The 27512-nt window shown below is 40.2% G+C and overlaps 2 protein-coding genes across 6 annotated transcripts in view; one reads left to right on the forward strand and one right to left on the reverse strand.

The window, feature by feature from the left end:
* Positions 1–10425: 10425 nt before the first annotated feature.
* DRAM2 (DNA damage regulated autophagy modulator 2) lies at positions 10426–26505 on the reverse strand. 2 transcript variants are annotated; one of them, XM_081121713.1, is made up of 10 exons: positions 26332–26505; positions 24198–24248; positions 20421–20525; positions 19290–19433; positions 16312–16379; positions 15340–15479; positions 13447–13624; positions 12853–12935; positions 11862–11954; positions 10426–11341 (listed from the first exon to the last, which is right to left on the reverse strand). In XM_081121713.1, exons 4-10 carry the CDS (start codon positions 19418–19420, stop codon positions 11234–11236), a joined length of 801 nt encoding a protein of 266 aa, XP_080977839.1. In that variant the 5' UTR covers positions 19421–19433; positions 20421–20525; positions 24198–24248; positions 26332–26505; the 3' UTR covers positions 10426–11233. The 2 variants fall into 2 exon arrangements, with proteins under 2 accessions (XP_080977839.1, XP_080977840.1); XM_081121714.1 differs by having other exon boundaries at positions 13447–13522; positions 20441–20525; positions 26332–26419.
* Positions 26401–27512, forward strand: part of CEPT1 (choline/ethanolamine phosphotransferase 1) — a 28342-nt gene continuing 27230 nt past the window's right edge. The window contains exon 1 of one of the 4 annotated variants that reach the window (XM_081121709.1): positions 26401–26582. The gene's annotated coding sequence lies outside the window, so the exon portion shown is untranslated. Of the gene's footprint in view, positions 26618–27512 lie in introns of all 4 variants that reach the window. The other 3 variants (XM_081121711.1, XM_081121712.1, XM_081121710.1) reach the window with 3 other exon arrangements.

A 27512-nucleotide genomic window follows, 5' to 3' on the forward strand; every position in this document is an offset into this window, starting at 1 on the left:
ACGGCTCATGGGTCCTCTTTTTTTGGAGAGCTCCCACGTTGGGAAACCATGTGCCACCATGCTGGTCTCCAAGCTACACAAGGACAGAAGCTCCTTTGATTAGAACCTGCTGTGTATAAGTTTAATGTCACTTCAGATCCTCTTGTTTACAACCTAAATGGAGTGTTTTATTCCACTTGTTTATGACAAAGAAAATACATTGCTTTGATAGAAGTATGAAGTCAGTCATGCTAGGATGTCCTCATTCTACATCTGTTGTTGTTGATAAGCAGTTAGCCCAGATGCTGAAGGGCTCTGCTGGGGGCTTATTGATAAGAACTCATGGAGAAGCAACTACAGCAGGGGACTTTTACACTATAAATACTGAGAGCTCGTGAGGATTATTTGTGAGTTCTGGTTTGGGTGAGGTGACTCTTCGCTATCCTAAAAACTCTCCAAAGACCCTTGGGGCATTCGCTCCTGTCTTGGCTGTGCATTCCTCCTGGACAGTAGTGATAAATCGAGCAGAGGCCCTGTGAAGAGGTCACTCCGCCTACCAACCCTGGCTTCTTCATTCCCTAGCAACCTGCTCTAGCAACAGGGGACTTTTACTTTTGCATTGGCAGCTAGAAATCAGCTCCTTAGTTGGTCTCCAACTCTCCCAATTGCCTACTTTGAAAAAAAGAAAGGTACACCCCACATTAAATTTGGACCTCCCCTTGCCTGGAACAAGTGTGATTAATCTTTCATTTGTTTGGAGTATGTTCTCTCTTCATTTGGCTTATCAAGAGAGACTATTCTGTATGCTACTGACTTGTGAAATTATTATAATTTCCACAGCAAACCTGTGGTAAATCGTTGGCAAAGACAAAATCAGTCTCTGAGTATTACTTTTACTGCCTCCCCAAACAAAACATAAACAAAACAGGACCTCACCCTCTCTATCTCTTTATCTATTGATCCATACCCTTCAATATCTTGTGTAACAAATTGGTAACCTAGTGAGTATATTTTTTTTTTTGTTAATTCTGTGAGCTGTCTTAGCAAATTAATCAAACCAAGGAGGGGATTGTGAGGACCTCTGATGTGTAGCCAGTTGGTCAGGACAGGCAACAACCTGGACTTGGGATCGCCATCCTGAGATGGAGGGGATTGTTGGAACCTCCAGTCTGTAGCTGATCAGCCAGAAGCATTGGTAACAACCTGGGCTTGCAACTGGCATCTGAAGTGAGCAGCAGTCCGGTGGGACTGAGCCCTTTACTTCTGTAACCTGATTCTATCTCCAGGTAGATTGTGTCTATGGTTCTGTTTGACAAGAGCATGCATGCCTGAGTGCCCAGAAATATTATGTGCCCAAACTGCCAGCAGGTATGAAAACAAGAGGGGTCCCAGGAGGCAGCTGAGGTGGCTAGCAGAAGAGTGTTAATCTTACGTAATTGGTCTGCTGTGCTGCAATGTGCCTCTAGAGTGTCATGTCGTGTATATGCAGAGACAGGTTTGACAGAAGTGGGAATGGGCAATGTTGCCAACTCCTTCCACATGTGGGATCCTTGGAGAGCCTGGCTTTGTACTCATTAAGAAATCATACCTGTCACTGGCACTACCAGACCACAAGGCCATTTGCAAATGCCCATGAATCAATTAACAACCAGACATGGGGAACCTGCCTAGCAAATGGCTACCTGTAGTGCCAAATGGGCCATTTCCAACTCTGCAAGCTGGGCAGACCCAAAAACACTGTCCTTAGAGAGGTATTCGAAACCAAATGATAGGCTGTGGCTCTCCAGCAGGCTGCACTGCATCCAGTGGTGGTTATGACATCAGTAGTGAAGTACACTCACTTCCATTCCATGTCAGTTGGTCCCAAGGGGCTATTTCACCATAAAGGGAAGCAATGGGGGCATCATCACCATCTCTAGGGCCATAGGCAAAGCATAGGGGAAGCCACAGCCTCCTGGAACTTGGAAAGGCCGTTTGTCAGGTTTAGCTGATTACTGGAGGTTCCATTTCCATTTAAGCAGAGGCTTCCATGGCCTGGCAAATGGTCTTGGAGGATGTCCCATGTGCACTCCAGAACATGTATTCTGCTGTTCCTGGGTGGGGTGTTCTATCTGTGGTGTTCTTCAAGTCTTTCGCTTGCTGTCTTATCTTCTGTATGGTTGATCTATCATCCATTACTGAATGTGGGGTATTGCAGTCCCCAGCTATTATTGTAGAACTATTTTCCCCTTCAATTCTGCCCATTTTTGCTTCATATATTTTGGAAGCCTGTCATTAGGTGCATAAATGTTTATATTTTCTTGTTGTATTGAACCTTTTATTAATATATAGTGTCCTTAATCTCTTGTAATCTTTTTGAATTCAAAGTCTATTTTGTCTGATATTACAGACACCCTTCACTCTTTTGGTTACTATTTGTATGGAATAAATATTTCTGCCTTTTCCCTTTCAACCTATTTGTGTCATTGGGTCTAAAGTGAGTCTCTTGTAAACAGCAAATAGTTGCATCATGTTTTTATTTTAATTTATTGTGCCAATCTCTGTCTTTTGATTAGAATTTAATACATTCACATTTAAAGTGATCACTTACAAGGAGGAACTTAATTTCTCCAATTTTGCTGTTTGTTTTCTATATCACTTACTTCTTACTCTCCATTACTACCTTCTTTTGTGTTTAGTTTTTTTGTAGTGATACATTTTAATTCTCTTCTCATTCTTTTTATGTATATTCTTTAGATATTTTGTGGTTATGATAGGGATAATATATAATATCCTGCATTTATAAAAATCCAATTTTAAATTCTGCCAACTTAACTTTAAAAGCATACAAAAACCTGCTCCTACATACCTCCGTCCACCATTTTCTGTTAGCGATGTCACAAACATCTTTATACATTAAATGCCAAATAACATAGATTAATAATTGTTTTCAGGCATTTGCCTTATTAATCCTATAGAAAAAGTGTAGTTACAAACAAAAATTACAATACTAGATTTTAAAATTTCCTATGTGTTTATCATTACTAATTATTTTTCTTCTTGTAGCTTTTAGTTTCCTTTTATTTCAAACTTAAGCACTACTTTTAACATTTCCTGCAGGGCAGGTCTAGTTGTAACAAATTCATGTAGCTTTTGTTTTTCCAGGGATGTCATTTCCTCCCTCATTTTTGAAGGGCGGTTTTTCCAGACACAGAATTCTCAATTGACAGTATTTTTCCTTTCAGCACTTTGACCTCCAAGGGTTCAACTGGAAAACAGCTGACAGTATTATTGAAAATCCTTGCGTGTAATGAGCATTTTCCCTCTTGTTGCTTTCAACATTCTTTCTTTGCATTTGTCTTTGAACACTTTTATTATAATGTACTCAGTGTAGTTTCTTTGGTTTATTGTTCAAGACTGCTTTGGCTTTCAGGGTGCTTAGTGGCCCATACAAATTCTAGGATTAAATTTTTGCTCTGTTAAAAATGCCACTGGAATTTTGATACGGTCTCCTTACATCTATAAATTTCTTTGGGAGGTATGGACATTCCAATAATACAAAAACTTCCAATAAAAAATCACAAGATATTTTCCCATTTGTCTTCAATTTCTTTCATCAATGTCTTAAAAGTACAGATTTTCACCTATACGATTAAGAATTTCTCAGTATTTTATTGTTTTTGTAACTACTATAAATAGTATTACTTTCTTAGTTTCTTTCAGATAGTTCATTGGAAGTGTATAAATATTTAACTGATTTTTACATGTTGATTTTGCTTCTTGTAATTTTCTGAATTTTAGTTCTAATAATTCCTTGAAGTTTTTCTAGTTTTCTATATATAAGATCATGTCATTTGCACCACATGATTACACTTATATGGGGAATCTAAAAACAAAAACAAACATACAAAACAGAAACAAACTCATAGATACAGAGAACAAATTGATGGTTGCCAGATTGGGGGGGGGGGGGAGGATGAAAACGGGGAAGGGATTAAGATGTGCAAATTGCCAGTTATAAAAACAGGGATGTAAAGTACAACACAGGGACTATAGTCAGTGATAGTATAACAACTATGTATGGTGTCAGATCGGTACTAGAGTTATTGGGATGATCACTATGAAAGTTATATAAATGCTTAATCACTATGCTGTACACCTGAAACTAATATAATATTGGATATCAACTGTAATGCAAAATTAACTTTTTAAAATGCTCCCCCGCCCCATAATTGTTCTGGCTAGGACTTCCAGCCCTATGCAGAATATAAGTGGAGGAGTATTCTTGTTTTGTTCTTAATTTTAGAGGCAAAGTTTTTAGCTTTTCACAGTTGAGTTTGATATTGCCTGTGGGCTCATCATAATGGACTTTATAATGTTACGTTCCCTCCACCCCTAACTTGGTAAGAGCTTTTATCATAAGATGCTGAATTTTGTCAAATGCTTTTCCTGCACCTACCGAAATGATCATATGTTTCCACCCTTCATCCTGTTAATGTGGTATGTCATGTTTATTGGTTTGCATATATTGAACCATCTTTCATCCCAGGAATAAATTCCATTTTAGCATGGCATGTGATTCTTTAATGGACTCTTGAATTTGGTTTGCTAGTATTCTGTTGAGGATTTCTGCATCAATGTTCATCAGGGACACTGGCCTGTTATCTTTTCTTGTGTCCGCATGTACCTTTGGCATCAGGGTAATGCTGCCCTTGTCAATGAGTCTGAGCATGTTCTCTCCTCTTCAACTTTTAGGAAGAGTTTGAGAAGTACTGGTAGTAATTCTTCTTTAAACGTTGAGTAGAATTTACCAGTGAAGTCATCTCATTCCAGATTTTTCCTTATTGGGAGGTCTTTGAATACTGACTCAATCTCCTTACTCATTATTGATGTGTTCAGATTTTCTATTTGTTCATGATTATGTATTAGTAAATGGTATGTGTCTAGGAATTTATGTATTTCTCCTAAGTTATCTAATTTGTTGGCATGTAACTGTTCCTAGTAATCTCTTATAATTCTTTGTACCTCTATGGTATTAGCTGGATGTCTTCTCTTTTACAGTTTTACTTATTTCTCTTTTTTCTCAGCTTAACTAAAGGTTTGTCAACTTTATATAACTATTTTATTGAAAACACAACAAAAAAACCCCCAACTTTTTGTTTTGTTAATTTTTTCTACTCTTTGTATTCCATTTCATTTATTTCTGTACTAACCTTTATCATCACCTTCCTTCTCCTACCTTTGGGCTTAGTTGTTCTAGTGGCGATGAACTCCCTCAGCTTTTGTCTAAGTCTTTAGCTCTATTATTTCTGACAGACAACTTTGTCAGGTAAAGTATTCTTGGTGGGCATTTTTTTTTCTTTCAACTCTTTGAATATATCATCTCACTGCCTCCTGGCCTGCAAGGTTTCTGCTGGGAAATCTGATGATCACCTTATGGGGGCATCTCTTGTAAGTGGTGACACCATTTCCTTTCTCTGCTTTCAAAATTGTCACTTTATCTTTGATTTTTGAGAGCTGGTTATAATGTGTCTTGAAGATCTCTTTGAGTTTGTCTGGAGACCTTCAGAATTCATGTATCTGGATGTCAGTATCTCACCCCAGATTTGGGAAGTTTTCAGCTATTGTTTCTTTAAATGAGCATTTTCCACCTTGCTTTCTTTCACCTTCTTCTGGGATTTCCATAATGAGTAATTTGGTCTCATGATGGTGTCCCATAATTATGTAGGCTATCTTCACTCTTTTTTTGTTTGTTTTTCTTCTCTCACTGGACAATTTAAAGAGATCTGAATTCAACTTCATAGATTCTTTCTTCTGATTAAATCTGCTGTTGAAGCTCTCTATAGTAATTTTCATTGTGTTCACTGTATTCTTCAGCTCCGGCATTTTTGCTTGGTTACTTATTTATTTTTAAATGTTTTTATTGATTTTAGAGAGGGAGACAGAAACATCAACAAGAGAGAAACATCAATCAGCTGCCCACCGCGGATCAAGCCTGCAACCTCGGCATTTGCCCTGACCGGGAATCAAACTGGTGACCTCTTGGTTCATGGTGGATGCTCAACCACTGATCAACACTAGCCCAGCCGGTTCTTTTATTTTTAATGATTTCTATCTCTTTGCTGAACTTCTCTTTTTATGTCTATTATTTCCTGAGTTCACTGAGCTGTCTGTGTTAACTTTAAAATCCCTGTAATTCTTTAAAATAATTACTTTTAATTGTTTTACAAGCAACTGGTAGATCTCCATTTTGGGGGTCAGTTATTGGATAATTATTTTGTTCCTTTGGTTTTGTCATATTTCTTTACTTTTTTGTGTTTCTTATGGTTTTGTTTTCATGTCTGTACTTTTGAGGGAGTAATCACCTCTTCCAGCCCTTTTAGATTGGCTTCCAGCCCTTTTAGATTGGCTGCAGGTAGTTGTGAAGGCACCAGGTGGTGGGGTGCAGTTTTCAGTTCTGGGGAGGGCATTGTGGTGTAGCTTAATCACCTTGTAGCTTAATCACCTATAGTTGATGTCACTGAAGACTGAAAATCCTCAGTATACAGGGCAGCAGGTATCTTCAGTGGCAGAGTCATCTAAAAATGTTGGGGTCCTTGGTGGAAAGGCTGCTGGGTCTTCCTGTTCTTTTTGTCTGTGTGAAAAAACTATAGCCAAGAAGGTCCCTTCTGACGCCAGGTCTGGAGCAATGGCACTCTGAGCAGCAGCCAAACTGGGGCACTATGATCAGAAGCATGCAGAATTACTGTGATGCCTGGAGCACGGGCACATCTGCTCTTGTGGTATGGGCATCTGAGGTACAGGCATGTGCAGGTCACCCACACAACTGATGTCCGGGTTTCTGGGACTTGCTGTGATGACTTGGGCCCTGGGGGTGGGGTGGGAGGTTACAGGAAAAGCTCTATTTCTTACTACTTTGTTAAGTATTTTTGCATGTGTTCAATATATTTGTCAAGTTTTGATACTGGGTGTTGTGCCAGCCTCATAAAACAAGTTGAAAAATTCTTTTATTTCTTGAAAGAGTCTGTATAGAACTTGGTATTATTTCTAGCTTAAATATTTTACAGAATTCACCTGTGAAGTAATCAAGGCTTGGAGTGTTCTTTTTTTGTGATTAAAAATTCAATACTTTAATAAATATGAAGCTATTTTTAGATTTTTTTTTCTTCTTGCATCACTTTTGACAAATCATATTTCAAAAGGCACGTGTCCATTTCTTCGGAATTGTTGAATTTGTTGGCATAAAGTTGTCCATAACATGATGTCCCTCTTTTCATTTCTGGCAATAGTAATTTGTGCTTTCTCTTTTCTTCTTGATCAGTTTTTTAAATTTCCTAGACTGTCATAACACATTACCATAAACTGGGTGGCCTGAAACAAAAGAAATTTATTCTCATATTTCTGCAGGATAGAAATCCAAAATCCAGGCTCCCTCTACAGGCTGTAGGAGAGAACTTTTCGTTGCTTCTTCATAGTTTCGGGTTGCTGGAAATCTTTGGCATTCCTTAGCTTCAGGCTACATTCTCCAATCTTTGCCTGTCTTCACTTCACCTTCTCTACTTCTGTCACAATGTGTCTTCTTAAAAGGACACCAGTCATTGAATGTAGGTCTTACCCTAATTTAGTATGATCTCACCATAACTAATTACATCTGCAAATAGCCTATTTCCAAATACAATCACATCCTGAATGTCTGGATGAAAATGACTTTTTTTGGGGGGGGAAGGGGAGTACTATTCAACCCCAGATATTAGTCTTGCTAGGTGTTCATCAATTTTCATCATTTTTTTAAAACTCAATTTTGTTGATCTTTCTCTTCATTAACTTCCACCAATTTGGGGAAGCTCTGTCAACATCACTTCAAACTTTTCTTCATACCATCCTCGTCAACCTCTCCTGAAACTCAATTACAAGACATAAGGCCACTTGAGTTTGCCTTCCAAACCCATATACTGTATTTTTACTTTCATTCATTCTTCTCTTCAAGTTTCAGTTTTTATCTTGTCTTTCCTTACTGAATTTATTGGGGTGACACTGGTTAATAAAAGTTTTTATACTTTCAAATGCCATCTTCAAGTTTATTGATTCTTTTCTCTATGTGTAATGATCATAACCAGTTGTACAATTTTTGTGTTTTTCGAAGTTTACGTCTCTTGTGAAAGTCATCTTTTCATGCATGTTTTCCACCCTTTTTATTAGATCCTTTAGCATTTTTATCATGATTATCTACCTCTGATTATTGCAACATCTGGGAAACCTCTTGAGTTTGCTTTTATTAACTGGTTCCTCTCTGGATCAAATTTTCCTGCTTTGCATGTCTTGTAATTTTTTACTGTATGCTGGATATTTTGCACAAGAGTAGGTTTGAAAATAAATAAGTTACTTCCAGAAAAGGGCATGCCTGTTCCTTTGTCGAACTACTAGAGTGGAGAGTTAACTGGTTCTGAAGTTGAGGTGGAGATGAGCTTTGTTGCTGTTTTAGTTTGACTCACTTTACCGCTTACTTCAAATGTTTAAAGCGAACAAATTTTTCTTTCAGCAGGGATTGGGATCTGAGATTTGGTGAGATTTTAGTAAAATCTTTGGGCTTTTCCGCTGAGCTGAATTTCAGGCATTCTCTCTGTATTCTACTCAAGCTTTCTGAGCAGGTGAACTCTTTCAAATTACCATACCTTTTGGCAGATAAGACTTGCTTACACTGTTAAGACTCACAATGCCTCAGAAATATTCTTCCTAATAAATGAGTACATTCTTTCTAAAACCAGCACTGTGGTTGGTAAAAAAGAGGCAAGATGTACATCATGGACTTACTAAGGACACTAATAAGTCAATAATAATTGAACTTCATTTCACAGTGCGTCTGTATAGGACACTGCAGAAAACAAAAGCTGTCTTTCTCTTTCATAAACCCATGAAGCATTTATGATATATGACACTATTCAAGAAATATACAATATAATCTTAGTCACTGGGAAGGATGAAAACAGAATTCCTAAGTTATATTAGATCACTGGTCTGATTTTCTAAAATCTGGTTAAAAGTGGACTAGTGCAGCCTCCTTTTACCATGTGACTGTGCCATCTCTTAAAATCTTGTTTATCCAATCAATATCCAACTGGCATAAGAAATTGGAAAAAATTCCTGTTTTTCAAACACACCCATTTCATTTATATTTTACCAGCTAAAATTTGGACTCATGCCTATTCTTAATTGAAAAGGAGTCTGGGAAAGATCATCTTGCTATTTACCCAAGACAAAAAGGAGACAGATTTTCATTATCAGTTCACAGTATCTGCTAATTTTGTCAGTTTAAAACCTCTTATTTTTAAAGCTAAACATTCAATAGGAGAATGTTAACTGAATTAAAGAAAAGTGCCTTATCTGTTCATCCAATCTCCTGTATCTGAAAGTGCAATTGAGGTATATTTCCAGGGCATGTATGGTTATCTTCCATTACTTCAGCCATAAGGTAAGGGATACACATATTCACAATTTCTAATTATAATCCCTTTTTGAACTTATCAATATTTGAACCTCTGTTATTTCTAAGGGTAAAAGTTAAATAAATGAAAACACTATCAAAGTAGTATTTTTATTTTAAAATAATTTCTTTAATGTGTTAGTGAATCTCTCTAAACCTGATATTCTAGTATGGGTATACAAGTCCACATTCTTCCCTGTGCTATTGTGTCCACACATAATTCATAACTTTATGAACTTTGATTCTATCAATTTCTCCACCATACTGTGGTCTTCATAATTGAATTAGTTTCTTTGATATAGAGCAATCAGTACTGGATGCTGTTTCCCAGGTGTGGTCACATTATGATTTGAAGAGACATAACAATTTTTTATACTTTGGACCCACATTTTTTTCTAGTCATGTCAATCAGTGTTTATTGAAATGTCTCACATGTTCACTGCTGCTTGATATAGAGTACTTTATTCCATCTTGTCAGTCCAGAAGTCTTCAGAAACATTATATAGCCCTATTCTAGCAATGTATTCATGATCAAGCTCTCTGGTTCCACCATATAACCATCTTCCCTTAAATTGCTTTCTCTTAGACTTTAACTTGTTCTCACCATCTTTTATTCTGGCTGTAGAACCATTTCTTCTAAAAAGATAAAGCTTGTTAATCTTCAAGGATTCTTTTGCAAACCAGTTTGTTAAGGGGCACCTTCCAGATGAGCATTTTCTTCTTTTGAATTTTATCTGGGATCTATAAACCATTCTTTATCTGCATAGATAGGAATTCAGGTACAAGCTATCCAATCACTTGCATGACCAGAGAGATGTATCACAATTATTTTGTACCTAGTTTTTTCCAACTGCTAATTTTGTCCTTTAGAATTTGAGTTCTACAAAAATCACATCCCAATAAAAAGGCTCAACATTTGCCTGTTCAAGGCTACTTTTACAAGTAATTATAATTTACTATAAAGGAAAATCTAAAAAACTCTGGACTACAGTTTAAGGTAACTTTTATTAATGATATCTGCTGTTGTTCACAAACTTCTCAGCCTTGTGAATGAACACTAACCTTCATTTTATGTAAAACATGACTGGAGTAAATTTAATTATAGCTACTCCTTTCATTTTTTTATTAAAATCTCACAGCAGAGACTAAGCTTCATGAAATTACTGCAACCATGAGTGACAGACCAGTTAGCATAATATCTGGCCTTGTGGCAGGAATCAAAATCTCCTGTGCAAAGCTTAAGCAAAGACGGTGCTCACATGAATCCAGGGCTGCTTCCCTTCCTAAGTGGATTCCAGAAAAGAGTTGTACAAAAGACTGTAAGAAATGTATAAATATGGTAAAACTATTACTGCAAAACACAATTTTAAAGGAGCTGCTGAGCATTGCTGATTACTTGGGTGTCCTGGAAAATGTATCACATAAAAGTGCTCCAAACAAAACATGCTTTACAATAATCTCTCAAACATGAAAGGCTGGGCCTTGCAGATGGCTCGGTGCACTTCTGGTACTTCACTTAAAGTAGGAAAAAAAATCTACAGTGCTATAGTCCTTTGGTTTTATTTCCTGGGATTAAAAAAAAGTATAGGCATAAATGGTTTTACATGATCCTCTTGAAGATATCCTTTAAATTAATTATAAAATGGCTTACTTCATGTCTCTTGGTTATCAGGACCCATCAATGTCACTGGCAGTCTTGATTAATTGGTGGAAAATTTCAGAGCAGAAGTAACTTATGAACGTTTTCCCAATCCCTGAGAATCATAATCATCACAGAAATGTTTTATCCTTTTATCATAAATCTCTGGAAAGTAGATGTGCTCGCTCATTGTTAACAGGACAAGGAGCAGTGTCATAGAGTGTTAATCCTTGTAAATTGACTTCCACCCGTAAAGAAATTTTCTGGAACAGAAAAGAAAATTATATACAGAAGTTTGCTCCTTAATGACAGATGACATCTTCAATTAGTTCAGAGGAAAATCTTTTGGGATTAGGAATATAAATCAATTCTAATGAGTAACAAGAATGAGACAGCTGTTGAACTGCCAAAGACACCATCCTTAGTACTAATAGAGCTGGGAAAACCAAGCTTCTCTATTTGGACCTTCATTTTTCTTTCATTTCTATGAAGAATCAGTAAAAGCAAATGCTCAGGATGGCCAACGTACATGTAAGCAGAGTTATGAAAATTCTGTAAAAGAATCTCTACAAACGTGATTGTTTTACATCCCTATTTTTCAGAGCCAAATCTTGCTAGTAATACACTATCTGCAAATGCAGAGACAATTTGTGTGAAAAGCTTCTCTTCTGGCTTCATGGCTTATGAAGTTAATTTTGGAAAGGCTGGAAACTTGCCTTTAGAAAGTTCTCGTATTCCACCTGCAGGAAGTTTGACAGTATAAACCTAATTCTGTGCTCTTACCTGAAAATCACGGATATAAGTCAGGAAAAAACCAAAGAAGGAACATGACATAGACCATTCTGATGCAGTAGTGATCAAATGAAGCACATAGCCCTTGAGTGACAACGAAAAAAAAGTAATTCTGTGAAATTTCATGCAAATAGTCTATAATTTATCTCAAATAAAAATTTAATATAAACCCTAATTTTAACATATCTTGAGCATTAAATGCAGACATTAGGAAAGTCCTCCTAAGTGATCTAGCTATCATAGTTTTATCTACAGTACACAAAAGTTCCATAAGACAGGAAACTTCTACTCAACAATCAAGAAGTTACTTTTTCCAAAGCCACAGATTCATTAAAAACAAAAAAACAAAACTATTAAGTAAACAATGCTCATGATAAACTTAGTATTATTTTTAAAGCATTAAGTAATATATGGATTATACTTCAGAGAATGTGGTAAATTATTTCATTTATTCATTTCCACAAACATGTCCTCTTAGGACTGATTCTTATGCCACTCAGCGGTGTGTGACAACAGATAAACTCATTTTACTATGTATGTAGTATATGTCCCTCCTCTTTTTTTCCTCAGGATCAAAGATACTATCTCTATTCAGATACCCACTATATTGGAATCCAAAGGCAGAGTCCATAATAATACATTTCCAGGTAACAAAAGGTGGGAAAAGACATTTTTTTCAATTCAGAAAACAAATATTCTAATTATAAAAGATCTCAACTGCATATATTGTATACTATATCCTTATCTTGAAGATCTGAAAAAACTCTTTGCCATCACAATTCCCTTCATGTCTCGAAAATGTCCACAGACCACAGGTGACAGGAATACGGATTATTCTATATAAATTCCATCACATATAGAAAATAATCCTAATATGTAACTGACCATTCTACGGAAATGTTTCAGTTAGTGATGAAATGAAAACTACATCAAGTAGTCATCTTTAATAGAAAACTAAGTTTCTTAGACTCTAAGTTCTTACTTTGTCCTGGGGGTTCCAGTGGAGTTTCTGTACCACATCTGAGCCAAAACTGCCACTATACAGGAGTGACGAGCAAGTCAGCACTATGAGAAATGCCAGTCAAGGAAGATTCTCAGAAAGGAGCTGCAAGTTTCAACTAGATTCAAAACAAAAATTGCTTTAAAGGTCCAAGAAGATTACTCACGTTTGTTTCCAAGGTCCAAACTCATGTTCTTAAAGACTTCATGTTGCACAGCAGGAAATTTTTCAGTGTGCCCAGAGGATCACTATGAAATGGTTCGCATGGTCAATGCCCCTGTGCTCAGTAGTTCAGCACTTCTATCACCAGCTTCTGCTCTCAGGGAAGGCATTGACTCACCCATAACATCTCTGAAGTGAGCATGACTGGGCTAAACATTATCTTTGTTCCTAGCTCAGTTACTGAGGTCCTATGTAAAATCTGAATTTCATGTTTCAGATCCTTGAATTTAGGGTTACTAACCCAAGAATCTCACTGTACACACAAGGACTGCTTACAATATGGCAACAGTGTTCACTCACATTTTGTTATTTAAGTCCCTTCCAAGTGTAGCCACGATTCAGAGCAAAGGATACTGCTAAATGCGCTTACTCCACACCAGATGACCAGCAGTAGTCTGATCCAGAAGATTTGTTTGCCATGAATTTTGGGCTGCATTTGGTAGGAAAGGGCAGTCTGAACAAACATATACAATGAGCCCATACCAAAGGTGAGCACAGCTCCACATACATGTACAGTAAAAAAGGTTGTTTTCTGAGAGGCAGAAAGAAGAAATAAGAAAATAAAAGAACTTCAACACACATTGCCAACACAGTATCTAAAAGCACAAGCCAGAGAGATTTGAACAGATCATTCCCTGAGAGGAAAACCTCTGCAGATTCTACAAATTACTTCCTGAGGTCATTTTCTTTCATAGTGTTCAGCATAAACCTGTGGATTGTAGTAATTCAAATTATATCATAGGCCACTACTAAAAATATGATAGTAATTATCTATTTAATATGTTTATTTAGGTGCAAGTTACTGCAAAACTGGCAATAAGTTAAGAGCACTAGGGAGAGAGAAAAGTTTATTGTCATTACCACTTTGTATAACAAAGGAAAAAAAGAATATTCAGCATCCATAAAATGTAATACAAAATGGTAATATTTTCTTAGTTCATGATGATGTGGATTTATCTATACATATGGCTAAAAGCTGGAAAAATATAGGCAAAAATGAAATTATTTATTTTAAGGCTAAGAACAGGAAAATGGGTACGTTTTTCCTCTTATATATCGTCACATATATTGATGAAGCTAAATTCAGATGCAGCCTGATCAATGCCCACTGTGGTCAGTACACAGTCCTATCAACAAAATCCTGTGAATTAAAGAGCAAAAACAAAGAATGGAGGGCATTCATTGCTATATTTTTCTAATTAGAACAGAGGTATATACAATTGGTGTGTGATGTTCTGTTATGATAGCTCTAGGAAATTAACATAGATTTCTGCCTACTTATCCCTTCCAAGTTTCCTTGAGGATAAATTCCCTAGAAGATAAAAATTCCTCTAAGTGGCACTAAGTGCACTTACTACATATTTATTTTGCTCGTTATTATTACACATATTTTTTTCCAAAGAAATTAAATTTGTATTTTTAACTCAGATTTTTCAAATGCCATATTGCAATTAGGTCTCTCTCTTTAAATGCAGGTGACTACAGTAACAGCAGGAGAATTTTAAATCTATTCTGCCTGGCTGCTCCAGCCTCCCTCAGGAAGTTGGCTACTGTATTTAATGAGAGCACGTCTGGCTAAGCACTGCTTAGCTGCTGAATATACAAGGTGCACAAGCCACTGTGCTTGTAATTAGTGGAGAAATGTATTAACTAAAATTCTTTGAAATAAAATTTTAAAAACACAGATATCAAATTAGACTATGAATGAGTCTTAAGAATTAATTTTCAGAGGTTTGGAGAACACAAAGAAAACCTGAAATATATAAGAGCAAGTCTCTTAAGAGAAAAGACTTCCCTGATGAAGGCCAGCCTGTACTGAGATCTGAAAGGTGCCTAAATCTAATCAGACTTGGGGGTGTGGTGTGTCCAACAGAAGAGACAACATAAACTGGAGTTAAGTAAACTGGTCTCACTTAAGGAACAAAAAGAGGCCGGTGTATGTACAATGGGGGCCTTAGAAGAGGAATGATGCAGAATGAGGCTGTCCCCCTGCTCAAGGTTCTATGGGTCCAAAGCTGCATGAAAAGATAGTCAGGAGAGAATCTGAGAAGCTGCCAAACTGCTTAATTAGCTCAAAGGTACTGTGCGACAGGCTGCCATCAGCCTCTCGGCCTTATCTCAGCCTCATTGTGTCTTTGTTAAGGCAAAGACACAATAACAGCATGTAAGTGAATGTTTCAGCTGCTCCTGGTCACATACATATTCAGGTACCTCAGGAAAATATCTGTGTTGGGTTAAAACACAAACCTGGAAGTTGGCCACAAAAGAAAGTCCTAAACAACTCAGCAATCCAAGTACGAGGCCAGCCTTGTTTAACCTGGTGACGTATTTCCCTTCAGGATTCAGAGCATGAACTTGCTTATAACGAACATAAATGGTAGCAACGCCTGGGAGAGACAGAATCCAAGAAACAACAAAATAAATAACAAGAAATAAAGTTGCCAATAGTTTGCAAAGGTCACCGCTATCCAGAAACAGAGATTTTTCCCTTTTTTCTTATTAGTCAAATAATAAGAAGGGTCAAATCTACCTTCCGTTGCAGAAATACTGACAGAGAACACAATAGAACAGAAAATGTGGCAGAGCTATGCTTCTGTACATGTGTGCTTGAAAACTTTAGTCATAACTTGAACTTCTGCACACTGAGTCATTTATTTGACTTTAATTTTTGACTCTATGGAAGAATGCAAATAATCACCTTGGTGGAAAAAACAATAATTAGTGAACCATTAATAAAAACTTGGTTTAAAAAGTAATTAATGGGAACATAAAATACTATAGCAGAACTCCACTGCTCTGGCATTAGAATATCATTGAAAAATCACAACACAGTCCCCTGCTATTCTCAAACTTCTGAACTATTTACCCTGAATGAGGTTAGCTGGGATTAGTCGTGTTGGTGTGCTGACAGCTGTCTTCTACTGGCTGCTTAAGAGACCCATTTGAGGCCTCAAGGAAAACTCAGTTATACTTCACAACTTGCATTTGAATGAGGAGTCAAACAGCCCTAAAATGTTTTTAAAGATTTAGCTCCATAATTCCGCACTTCTAGAAGTTGCTTTTCTTTTAAAAGGAACACATTTATGACTGATAATCTAGTGATAGCATTCCCTCAAGTGTAGTAACTAAAAAGTAAAACAACTAACAAAGTATTGTCTAAAGAAGAAAGGGGAAAAGCAGCGATTCATTTTGATCGTTAAGACCATTCTCATTACTTACATAAAACTGCGCTGAAATTTAACATGGCCCCAAACAAGCACTTTTCTGGAGCGACTGTACCAGTGTCACTGAAAGAAAACAGAAGATGATATAGTGTGTGGATTCCTGACACTAGATTCACATGATATCTCTTCTAAGGGATAAGAAATACCAGGAGTTACTTCAAGTCCTTTATCTTTTTATAAATCCGTAGGTTCAACTCTTACAATCGCATAATGGAACACAGCAATCTAGGCTCACAATGTTTGCCTAGTTCACTTTTTTCATATCACTTAAGATTTTTTCACATACTAGAAATCAATGTAAATTGATAAAAAAAAAAAAAAAAAAGCACATTAATGATGTGTTCCTGACTTATGACAGTCAGGCAGATACGTTTATCTGTCTCTCCTGAATATTCTCTAGACATCACAGATCTTTTCACAACTCTGTCTGGTTATCTGCTCTTGACTCTGCCTATAACTCAATTAACATCTACTCATTTACTGATTAATCAAAAGCTATTTATCAAGCACCTACCCTGTGCCAGACAGCATTTTAGGGACAGGAATATGGTAGTAAGTAAAGGAGACAAAGCCCTAGTTTTGAGCCCCCACCTCTCTGTGGCCTTGATCAGTCCTCTCAATGTTGACACATAGCATTCTGTCCAGACTTCTGTTAAAGCGGGCTACAATGCATTGCAATGCCTGTCTTTCAGGGCAGTCTTGTGTACACAGATCCAGATGAACAGCCCATTATTTACTAACTGTGGCCTTGGGTGTGTTCCTTTATCTCCCTAAGACTATGCAAAATGGAGCTATTAACTTCTTCCCGGCCTCATCGGATGGCCATGAGGAACTGAAACTGTGGTAATGTATGTGAAATATCAGAGTAGCAGGCACACCAGAGACCCAGTAAATGTTGCTTCCTTTCCCTTCCCTCAAACTACTGTAAAGATTAAAGAGACAATGTTTTTGACCTCAAATTAAAGCACTGTAGGAAAGAGACAATAAGGATCTCAACTAAGACAATGTAATGAGAATAAAAAGGGATGGCAAGTCCTTTCTGGTAAGGCATCAGGACAACTTGGTGAACATCTGGATTACGTTTACAAAAAGTAAAGTGTCAACTATGTTGGAAGGCCTGCTCCTTCTTACTCGAACATGTATCTTCAGACACAACAGATGCTGTTGCTCTTTGATCACGTTCAGGGAGTGGGGATCATGTTTTTTTGTTGCTGTTGTTCCTTCTACCTTTCAAGTTTTCAAGAATAATGTATACATATTATTCTTATAATCAGAAAAACCCCACGATTTTAATACTTGAATTCCAAATGATGCTCTTGTTTTGGATCACCACAAGAGTAAACAAAAGCCTGCATTTCCAAGTTGGCTGGCAATGGAGCACAATGACACACTGGGCTCCAAATGAAAATAGCCACACCCACTACCTCGTGAGCACAGCCCTTCAACCCAGTGGCCAGCACACTATTTTGATTACACACCATAAAAAAAAGTCTGATCATGTAAGGAAATGAGCTTAAGAGAAGTCAAAATAAGTACCACTGAGTTTGAATATATTATAATGTTGGGGAAAGATCCTAGGGTAATAATACTAAGTTCAGTAGCAGAAAGAAAAAAAAGACAGAAGGACAGGGACAGGAAAGGAAGTGTCTAGGGGACTATCGGTCAGAAAATCACATGCAGTACCTTCAGAGAACTGAAACTCGAAAAGAACTCAAATGGCCTCTAGATTATTTAAAGCTCTTTAAAATGAAAGCAGACACGTTCTCGAAGTGGAAATAAAAACGCTGAAGGACACACATAAATCTTCTCCATGTGTCTTCTCTTCGAGTTACTAAAGAGTGAACTGGCTCCTTATGCTACACGTGCCTCTAGCAGAATAATAATATCGGTGATGAGCTATCAAATTATCCCTAGAATTGGAACCTTAAACAGAAAAATATCTTCAGATTTGTAAATCTACTCCAAGTGCACCCAGTTTGTTGATAATCCTTGTGTCATACCATTTATAAAAAACACTTTTAGCCTTTTGGTTTACCATCCTTTTGAAGGTTACTTTTTCAGAAGGTAAACAAATTCATAAATGAAACAACTCCAGCAACACCCAAACAGGCCGAACTGTGGAAGGCAATCCACCCAACCATTCATCACGTGTGTGGAGGCAAGGACTAAGGGGAGGATAGAGGAGGGAGGTCAACTTTTTGTTTTTATAGTCACTCTAGTATTATTTAAAATGTGTTAGAATAAGCACATATTGCCTTTATAATTGGAAAAAAGGGTATAGACATACATGAAATTGAGTACCTATACTTTATCATTAGGAATTTTGAAATTTCAAAAATATTAGCGATAAATTTTGGTACTTAACGTGTCAGAAAGATCTAGGCAACATGTTATAAGCAGTAAGAGCATGGCCTCTACAGTCAGAATGCCCAGTGAAACAGAATCTTGGTTCCATCACTTACTGTGTCGTGTCCCATTGGACAAATAACCTTTCTGGACCTCATTCCCTCAGGTGGAGGGTGTAGCTCCTACCTTAAAGGGTGGCTATAAGGACTCAATTATTTAAGACCTGAAGAATGTTTACAGTATTACCTTGTACATAGCAAGCAGAAAAGGAAATGTTTGTCATTAATATTATCTTTCAATATTATTATTGTTGACTGTAGAATTTTTTTTAATTTGAAGGGGAGAGTAACTCCAATTCTATCTCCCAAGATGACTTTGCATACTTATTTGGAAGACAAGGCACTGATATGTCACAATTCACTAAACAATTCCCCAACCGAGTCTTAGCCCTGTCTCCACATTTCTCCATCAGGTAAAGAACCAGGTACAACTCCCTTATTATGTTCCTCTCATCTTTGTACTGCCAAACACAAAAATTGAATTTAAAATGCTAACGTTACATCTTGGCTTCAATGTTCAAATATGGGTGAGACATAAACGCACTCCTGTAGAACACATCCCACTAACCTGATATAAGGCAAAGCAGGGTCCACATGGTGGAGAGTAATGGCAGTGATGTATGAAAATATGAAAGCGGATGCCGTCCAAATGACAAGGGCCGAAGGAAGGAAACTGAGGCCTTGCTGGAACCACCACATCTCAAACAGTCTTCTGAAGTAGGAAAAGACACATCGGCCAAGGTTATTCACAAGAGTTTCATCTATTCTTCAGCCGTCCACTCCCCAACCTTGGACTTAGCACCCTGAGCTGCTCCACTTCTGAAACCAAATCCCCACACTACCTACCAATACCTGCTCTCCTTCGACTTCTCAGTAAATGAAACCGAGATCCCACTTGCCAGATCCAGAATCATTCTCTCCCATCCTTCCACACAAAATCAAGTACCAAGGACTGTTTATTTCACCTTCTAACTTTCCTTAGTATCTACCTCTTCCCTCCATCTTCACTGCCACTATCCTACCTCAACCACCATCATTTCTTGGCCAGCTTGTTATTAGCTTCTAAACAGTCTTCCTTGCGTCTGGACCACAACCAGTCTAGACTCCACCCAAAACCCAGTGATCCTTCTACTTCTACAAGGCCAATCTGACCACCTTTTTCCACAAAGAATCCTTCAGTGCTCCCCTATGCCCTCATAAACTCTTTCTTCCTTAACACGGCCTATAAGGTCCTTGCACTGTCTGATCTCTGCTTACTTTTCATACTCCTCTCTGGCCACTCTGTCTGCTCTCAGTTCAAAAGCAAACACAGTGTTTACTCTGTGTCAGTAATGTTACAAAGCACTTTCAATATGTGATCTCATTTACTCAAGACAGAATTACAGAGGTTAAGAGAATTGCCCAAGGTCACAGGGAGGTAGAGACAGGATTCAGACTCGGGCGTTTCCAGTCTAACACCAATCACTATGCTATAAGGCCAAAGCAAGCTTCTTCAGATCTTCAAATGTGCCGTCCTCTCTTGTGCCCCTTGGGACCTTCATGCACACCATACTGTCTGGGGGAGTAAACTACAGTGCTATCCCCCCCTCCCCACTTCCACCAGTTACCTCCTACACATCTTTAAGCCTCAGCCCTTCTTCAGCTGAGTGTCCCTGCTCTCTTCCCAACAGCACCCTCTACTTCCCACCAGGACACTCACAACACGTATTTGTTACTTGCTTGTTTAATTTTATCTTCCACACCAAACTTTAAGTTCTATGAGAGCAGGAACCAACTGTTCTGTTCACCATTGTATTTCCAGCTCCTACACGAAAGGGGAGAAAAAAGAGAGAACTTAAATACACAAAGGCCACACATCACCACTTTCTCCCCTACCTGCCAGACTGAGGACATCGGTAGGCAGTAATGAGCTGATGTGAATTAGAAAACATAACTGTCTCTTCCTGCATTTAATGTTTGAAAATACAGAAATACTTTCAAATTATAAGAAATTACTCATATGCATGTGAAAGTAATTTTATTTAGAGGAGTATCTTCTCATAGTTTAATGGACTGAAATTTACCATTTCCCATGAACTTTGTAAAAAACTTACAACTCTTATGTCCACCCACTCTTCATGTGTTCAGCTTCATCATCTCAGACTGACTTTCCAAATAAAAAAAATCTCAGTCACTTTTGACTTGTCTTGGCATTTACTCTGATCATCTGACTTATTGCTAAATATGTATATTTAAATCTCGACAAGCAAGTTTCTTTTCCTTTGTCCCTAATGCCACCATTATAGACTTGAGTCATTTCCTGTCCGAATTATCATCTCCTCCTTCCGTCCTTTCCCCTTGTCAGTCCTTGACATTCCATCAATTTTCTTCATCTAGTCAGTTAATTATGACAATTCCTCACTAAATTCCTATAGTGCTTTCTTTCCCCAGCATAAGTTTCTGGGACAATAATTTTCAATTTCTATAAATGATGAACTAAAATACTTCTAAAATCTTTAATTTTTTTCCTTTCAACTCTTTAAGTGTTATTTGAATTGCTCCTGATAATTCTAATATAAAATCCTTAGTCTAGTACCATGTGTTGGTTCTGCCAACCCTTGCACATGAGTTTTAAGGTTTTTTATGATGAGTTCAATTGGGAGTACCCTAAAAGGATGAGATTAAGGGTTCGTATTTATTTTTGCTAGGTATGCTGACATGTTACCAACTGGGGCCAACTGTAATTTCTTGGCTTCCGAGTTTTTTAGCTCATGTAGATATGTCAATTTCAACCTTGAATCTTGGTAAAGGCAGATCCTGTAGTTTTGACAGAGTAAGCAGTTAGACATGAGCAGAGCAGGACAGATAAGCCAGGTACAGAAGCTCACCAGGGTAAAAAGCCCCAGGTGCCTAGCAACGGGCAGAACTGGGAGGACAAGTATGGTAGGGTGGGGCCCCACCCTCAGGGTGACCTTTCCTCTCCTAACCCATTACTGGTCATGCATTTTAGATTCCTTGGCCTTCCATATCATAGGCCATGGTTCAGATCCTTCCCTGCCATGTCACTAATCCTGTGGTAGACCCCCTTAGAGGAAGAACAAGGAGGCAGGAGGAAAGCCTCATAGACTCCCACACAAGCCCTTGCAGGACCACTCCTTTAGGCCTGAAGTCCTCAGGACAATGAGGTTCTGACCCACATCAAATAATCTTAGCAACAAAGCCTCAGGTCCACTAACCACAGTTTTGGGAGATAACATCTAGGTCTCAGTTGTGTATCAGCTCCAGGCCCAGAAAAGCAGCAAGGCCAGGTGGGGCAATTCCATGGCCATGGAGGACACCAGGACAAGCTATGATGACTAAAGTTCCCCTGCTCTGGGGCCAACAGATCAGTGGAGACTGGGACGCTGAGGAGTCATACCTGGAAAGCTGATGAATATTCTATTGAGATCCTCCCCAGACCTCCAGATAAAAGCCCATAAGAGGAAGGGTCAGCAGGCTTGCGCTTTCTCTCTCTTTGAAGCACACCTGGGCCGTTCTCCTAGTTATGTTTTCTTTGCTTCTCTTTCTCCTAAGCTCCAAGGGCCTTTCTTTTTGCCTCCATAACTTGTTTTCTGGTCCATGCAGCCCTGCTGGCTCACTTCTTCTACCCCTGTGACTTTCTAAACTTTCGCTTGTATTTGAGCTGCTTGGCTCTGAATGCTTTTTTTAGCCCAACTCAAGGACCGACGTCTAACACCTGATGCTGTTCTCCGTTAACAGTTGCTGTTCTGAGATGGTACCTTTATTCCCCCACCTGGAGCTATGGTGAAAATGAACACACTTCTTTGTGATCTCCCTGTGCCACGAAGGAGGTACTTTTCCTAGCCCATCTTCCATGATTTTATATAGATTTTTGAGGGTTCTGGCTAAATTTGGGGGAAGGGGCTCGTCCAATGCCATGAGATGTACAATTTCAAGCAGAAATATTTACACTTTACTTTTTATGAAAAAGTCATCCCCTGAAACACAGGTACTATTTACACAAACTACCATGTGAATAGTGCCTCCAGCAGTTGTACACCTGGGAGGTCAAAGGGAGATGATTTTATCTACTTAGGCTAGGGAGCTGGGGCAGCCTATCACCTATCCCCAGTTGTGCTTCATTTCTGTTACCAGTCAAATGCCCCCAAAGAAGACACACTGCTGGTTTACTACTCTGGTCTCAGCTCTCTGTCTTTTTAGCCCTGGGGGTCTCCCTTTCTTTCCTACAAGATCTGCTACGCATTTAAAAGGCTAATATAATTTATTCAGCATTAAGGCATTTTGGATAAAGGGATTTTCAAAACATTTTGTCCACCCCATTGCTAGAAGCATTACCTCCTCCTCATTTAATCCTTTTGCATGTCTAAATCCTTCCTGATCTTCAAAATCAAGCTCAAATACCATTTTCCACCCACAACACCTTCCCTAATCCCTTTGCATCTGGAAATAAGCAGCCCTGCCCCAGGGAACACTGGATTTGCTCATCTCTGCAGCTCATTATCTTCCACAGGGTGAAAATGTAGGAGGGTGTCTTAAGTGGATAAAATCCTTAATGGGGACTCCACTTCTTTACCTCAGCACAGCAGAGGGCCTTGCTCAATAAATATTTTATGAATGATCAAACAGCCCAAACCAACTCCTCTTAAACTCCAAAAAGGTTCATAAATTTTCTGTTTCAGTAAACAGTATTATCATTTCCCCAGGTTATACAGATTCTAAGACCTCGAAGTAACCTTAGGTTCTCTCTTCCAAAGCCCTCACATGCCACCACTAAGTGATGGCAATTCTACCTCGTCATTTGCAACCATTCTTCCTCCCAGTTCCCACTGTAACCCCTCAAGTCAGTCTCAATTCTCTCAGTGTAACTGTTTTCCTTCCCCTCCATCCATCCTATGTGCACTGTAAATGAACATTCCTATAACATTCTTCTGCTCAAAAACTTTTTTATAAAATTGTATGAACTTGGACAAGCTTCCTTATCTTATCTGAATCAGTTTTTCCTCTGAAAAATGGGCTTAATATTATTGGCAAGGGCTGCATTATCTAATACAGTAGTTACTAGCCACAGGTGGCTATTTAAATTAAAATTTCAATTGACTAAAATAAAATTTCAAATTTCACTTCCTCAGTCGTACTAATCACATTTCAAGTACTCAAGTACTATAGTGGTTACCACAGAATGGATAGTGAAAATATAGCACATTTCCATTCTCATGGAAAAGTTCTATTGGACTATGCTAAACAGTTACTGCTGGGACTGCACTGACAAAGCACAAGTAAAGAACTTAACACATTGCTGACATAATAAATGGTAACTTTTAGTACTAAGTGTTAAATGTTCTAAAATAATACTTGCATAGAAGTTTATTGAAGAACTAAGTGAGATAATATATGCAAATAGGTGATATAAATAATATATTGTCATAGGTGGTCAATAAACATTTGTTCCCCCTTTAGAATGTAAAAGATGAATTACCTGTTTTAGTATCAGTCTTCAAATCTGCCCAACCTGCCCCTTTTGTAGATCCTGAAAGCCACATACAAAGAAAATCAGAGATTGTTTCAACCAGCATGCTTTTAAACACGTACAATTTCAAGTCAATGCACCAATACTGTCCATGGGCAGAACACTTTGCTATAGCATTATTAATAGGTTACTTTCCCTATAGAGTTGATACTTGTGTGTTTCATAATGATGCTGTGCCATGTAGAATGAAATATTTTAAGTCCAGGATATCAATTCTCCGATCCTTTCTCATAGTAGACACCTTTCACTGACCTCAAAAAGGATGAAAGAAAAGACAAAAACACTGAGTTTCCCCCTGTAGAAGGAAAGACAAAAATGAGGAAAGACTGACAGCTTATCATTAAGCAAGACAAAGCACTAACTATTCTTTGTGATGCAATGGAAAGAACGCAGCTGTGAGATCAGATTTATCTAAGTGCAAATCCTAGCTTTATCATACTCCAGCTCTATGATTTCAGGCAAGTTACTCAGCCTTTCTGAGTTCCAGTATTCTGATTTGTAAAGCAGCCATCTCAAAGGGTTGTTCCTTAGAATTGAGCCGACTAAAAAGAAATATAATAACGACAGCTGACATGAATTTTGTACAACCATAACTAGCCACAGGGATGGGGGATAACAACACTTGATTCTTTGTATATGTGAGTCATCTTGACTTCGTCTCTCCTTAGGTTTTGAGGGTTCTAGTTGATTCGATTGACAATTTAGAGAAGCAGGGCTTGAAATGGTTGCCCAGTCTGCTAATGACAACAGAAATTTAAGTGCACCCATTAGGTGAGGAAGACGAGTATTGCCCTTGTACTTTCACACTGGAAAGCTTGGAAGCATGCCTGACAACTACCAACCAAGCAAAATAAGAATTTTAATGGTTCATAATTTAAGAAATCTTTAAAAAATCCTCCAAAATATGCCGGAATAACCTTCACGTGGCACAAGTGTTTAAGAAAATGTTCTTGTATCTCTCACCTATGTCCTCTGCTTTCTTTGACAACCCATGAATCAGAACTGCAGTTACAATTTTTAAATTTCACAAATATTTAAATGCCACTGGTAATAAGCTGAATTCCTTATGCCGTCTCCTGTACGTGGTAGTGACTGCTAAGAAACGATAAGAAAGAACATTCTGGGTATTCCAAGTGAAGAGAGAAAGCCCTAAGCATAACAGGCCCAAAGCATAACAGAAAATAGATATTTTTCTAAACTCTAACTTGGCCTTGTGACAAATGAAACATTCTTGTAATGGTTAAATCCTAGAGAGTCTAGAAAATTAAGCAACTTTTAAAATAAGTTGGATCATATATTACAGGTAATTGGGGGAGAATCGATGCATTGCAAATTACAGCACTGCATTTGGGAGAGCTGGAAAAAATCATTTCTGTGTTTTTCACATGCATCTCAAAGCAAAGCTCTATCGCGGATACAAAGGCCTCGCCCCACGGCCCCGCGATGGAACTGCGCGTAGCAGCCTCGAGCTTCGCGTAAACACGCGCGGGCGCCGCGGGTCTCAATTTCAAACCTCCCCCGCGCCCCGCCTCCCCGCCCAGGGCTCTGGGCCCGGGAGAGGCGCCTGGGACGCGTCCTCAGCCTCAGTTTTCCGGGAACTGGAAAGCTTCTCGGAAACCGCTTAAAACAAACAAAACCAGGGAACTGCCTGTTTGGTCCGCTGCCTCCTTCCGGAGGCGCGAAACGCTTGGACGCGGACCAGGCTCCGCTCCGGCTGGGGCCGGGAAAGATGCGGGAGGCGGGGCTTGGCCCGGAGGGGGCCGCGGGGACGGGGGAGGGGGACAGGCCGGGGCCCCGAACCGGGACGGGGACACAAAGGTGAGGGGCGGAGACCTGAGCCCATCCTGCACGCACCCGGACCCCCAGGAACCCCGGAGCGCGCCCGCGGCCACCAGCCGGTCCCTCTCCGGCCTCACACGGTGCTGGTCTGGAGGCCCCGCGAGCTGGCCCCCGGCTCGCCCGCCCGCCACGAGGGTGGGGGGCTCCGGGGCGCGCCCGCTCCGCCGGCCCGCCCGCCCCTCCGACACACGCCCGGTGAGCGGCCGGGCCGCCCCTCCCGCCCCTCCCGCCCCTCCCGGCCTACCTCGCTCGGGTGAGCCGCCAGGGCTGACCGCAGGGTCTGGAGCCTGAGGGCTGGACTGAGACGGGGCGTACACCGGGGCGCGCGCCCGAGCAGCGAGGCCCGGCCCGGGGGCGCGCTCCCTCACCGCCTCCGGGAGCGCGCCCGCGCCCGCGCCGCCGCGCGTTCCGACCCCGCGTTCCTTTACGGCAAACGCGAAAGTGTCGTGAACGCGCTGCCGCCCATCGGAGTCACTCCGTCGGCTGGAGTCGGAGGTACGGACGCTGGGGGTGTGCTTGTGGAGGGCTGGGTGAGGCTGCGGGGCTCGGTGCCGGGGAGACGGGCGGCGTGTGAACGGCGTGTCGGGGGGGGGGGACACGACTCGCCACGGGGGTGGGCTGAGGGCTACGTGTCCCGGGGTGGGGCGTGGGAATGGAGCTGTGTGTGGACTCGCGCGAGGCGGGCGCCGTCCCTCCTCCCGCGGGGTGGCCTCGCGCTGGGGGCTGTGGGCTGGGCGAGGGGCCGCTGCCCCCCGGGCCCGGGTGGGGAGGTTGAGACCGCGAGGGGCCAGCGCGGGAGCCGGGGGCCGCTGGGGGCGTCGGGGTGGGAGGGGCTGGGAGGCCCGCGGGCGGGGGGCGCTGCCCGCGCGGGACCGGCCTTGCGTGTGGGGTCCACGCCGGAGCGGGTCGCGTCCTGGGCCGGGTCGCCGTGCCCCCGGGAGGGGACGCGGGTGTCCGCGGGTGGGCCGCGCCTCTCGGGCAGCAGCTTGCCTCAGAGCCTGTGGAGCAGCCCGAGGCCGCCGGCTGGGGTGAGGGAGCCGGGTTCCGGGCGGGAGGGTTGCGGGGCGCCGCCGGGGCTCCCGGGAACGCGGGGCGGACGGGACCTTTACGTTTATTTAGCCGCGTTGAACTTTTCCCCGGTCCGGTGCTTGGCGTTTCTCTGTCGTTCTTGCCCTTTTGCGTCATCGGGATCGAATATGTAATTTGGCTTGAAGTGTCTCAGTTCATTAATGAATCGGTATTACGGTAGTAGGCCGATTCGTAGTTATCTTTCAGCACATATTAGCGTCTTACCTTGTATGCGAATAAAAAAAATAAAATACTCAGCCCCTGCTCTAGAGCTAGGAGGAATGTGTTCAGTGTGTGTCTGGAATCGACTGAGGCCCCCAGGCAGACCGTGGTGAGGGCATTTGCAGCCTTACTGCT

Source organism: Miniopterus schreibersii (assembly GCF_964146895.1).
Source record: "Miniopterus schreibersii genome assembly, chromosome: 19".
Classification (NCBI taxonomy): Eukaryota; Metazoa; Chordata; class Mammalia; order Chiroptera; family Miniopteridae; genus Miniopterus; species Miniopterus schreibersii.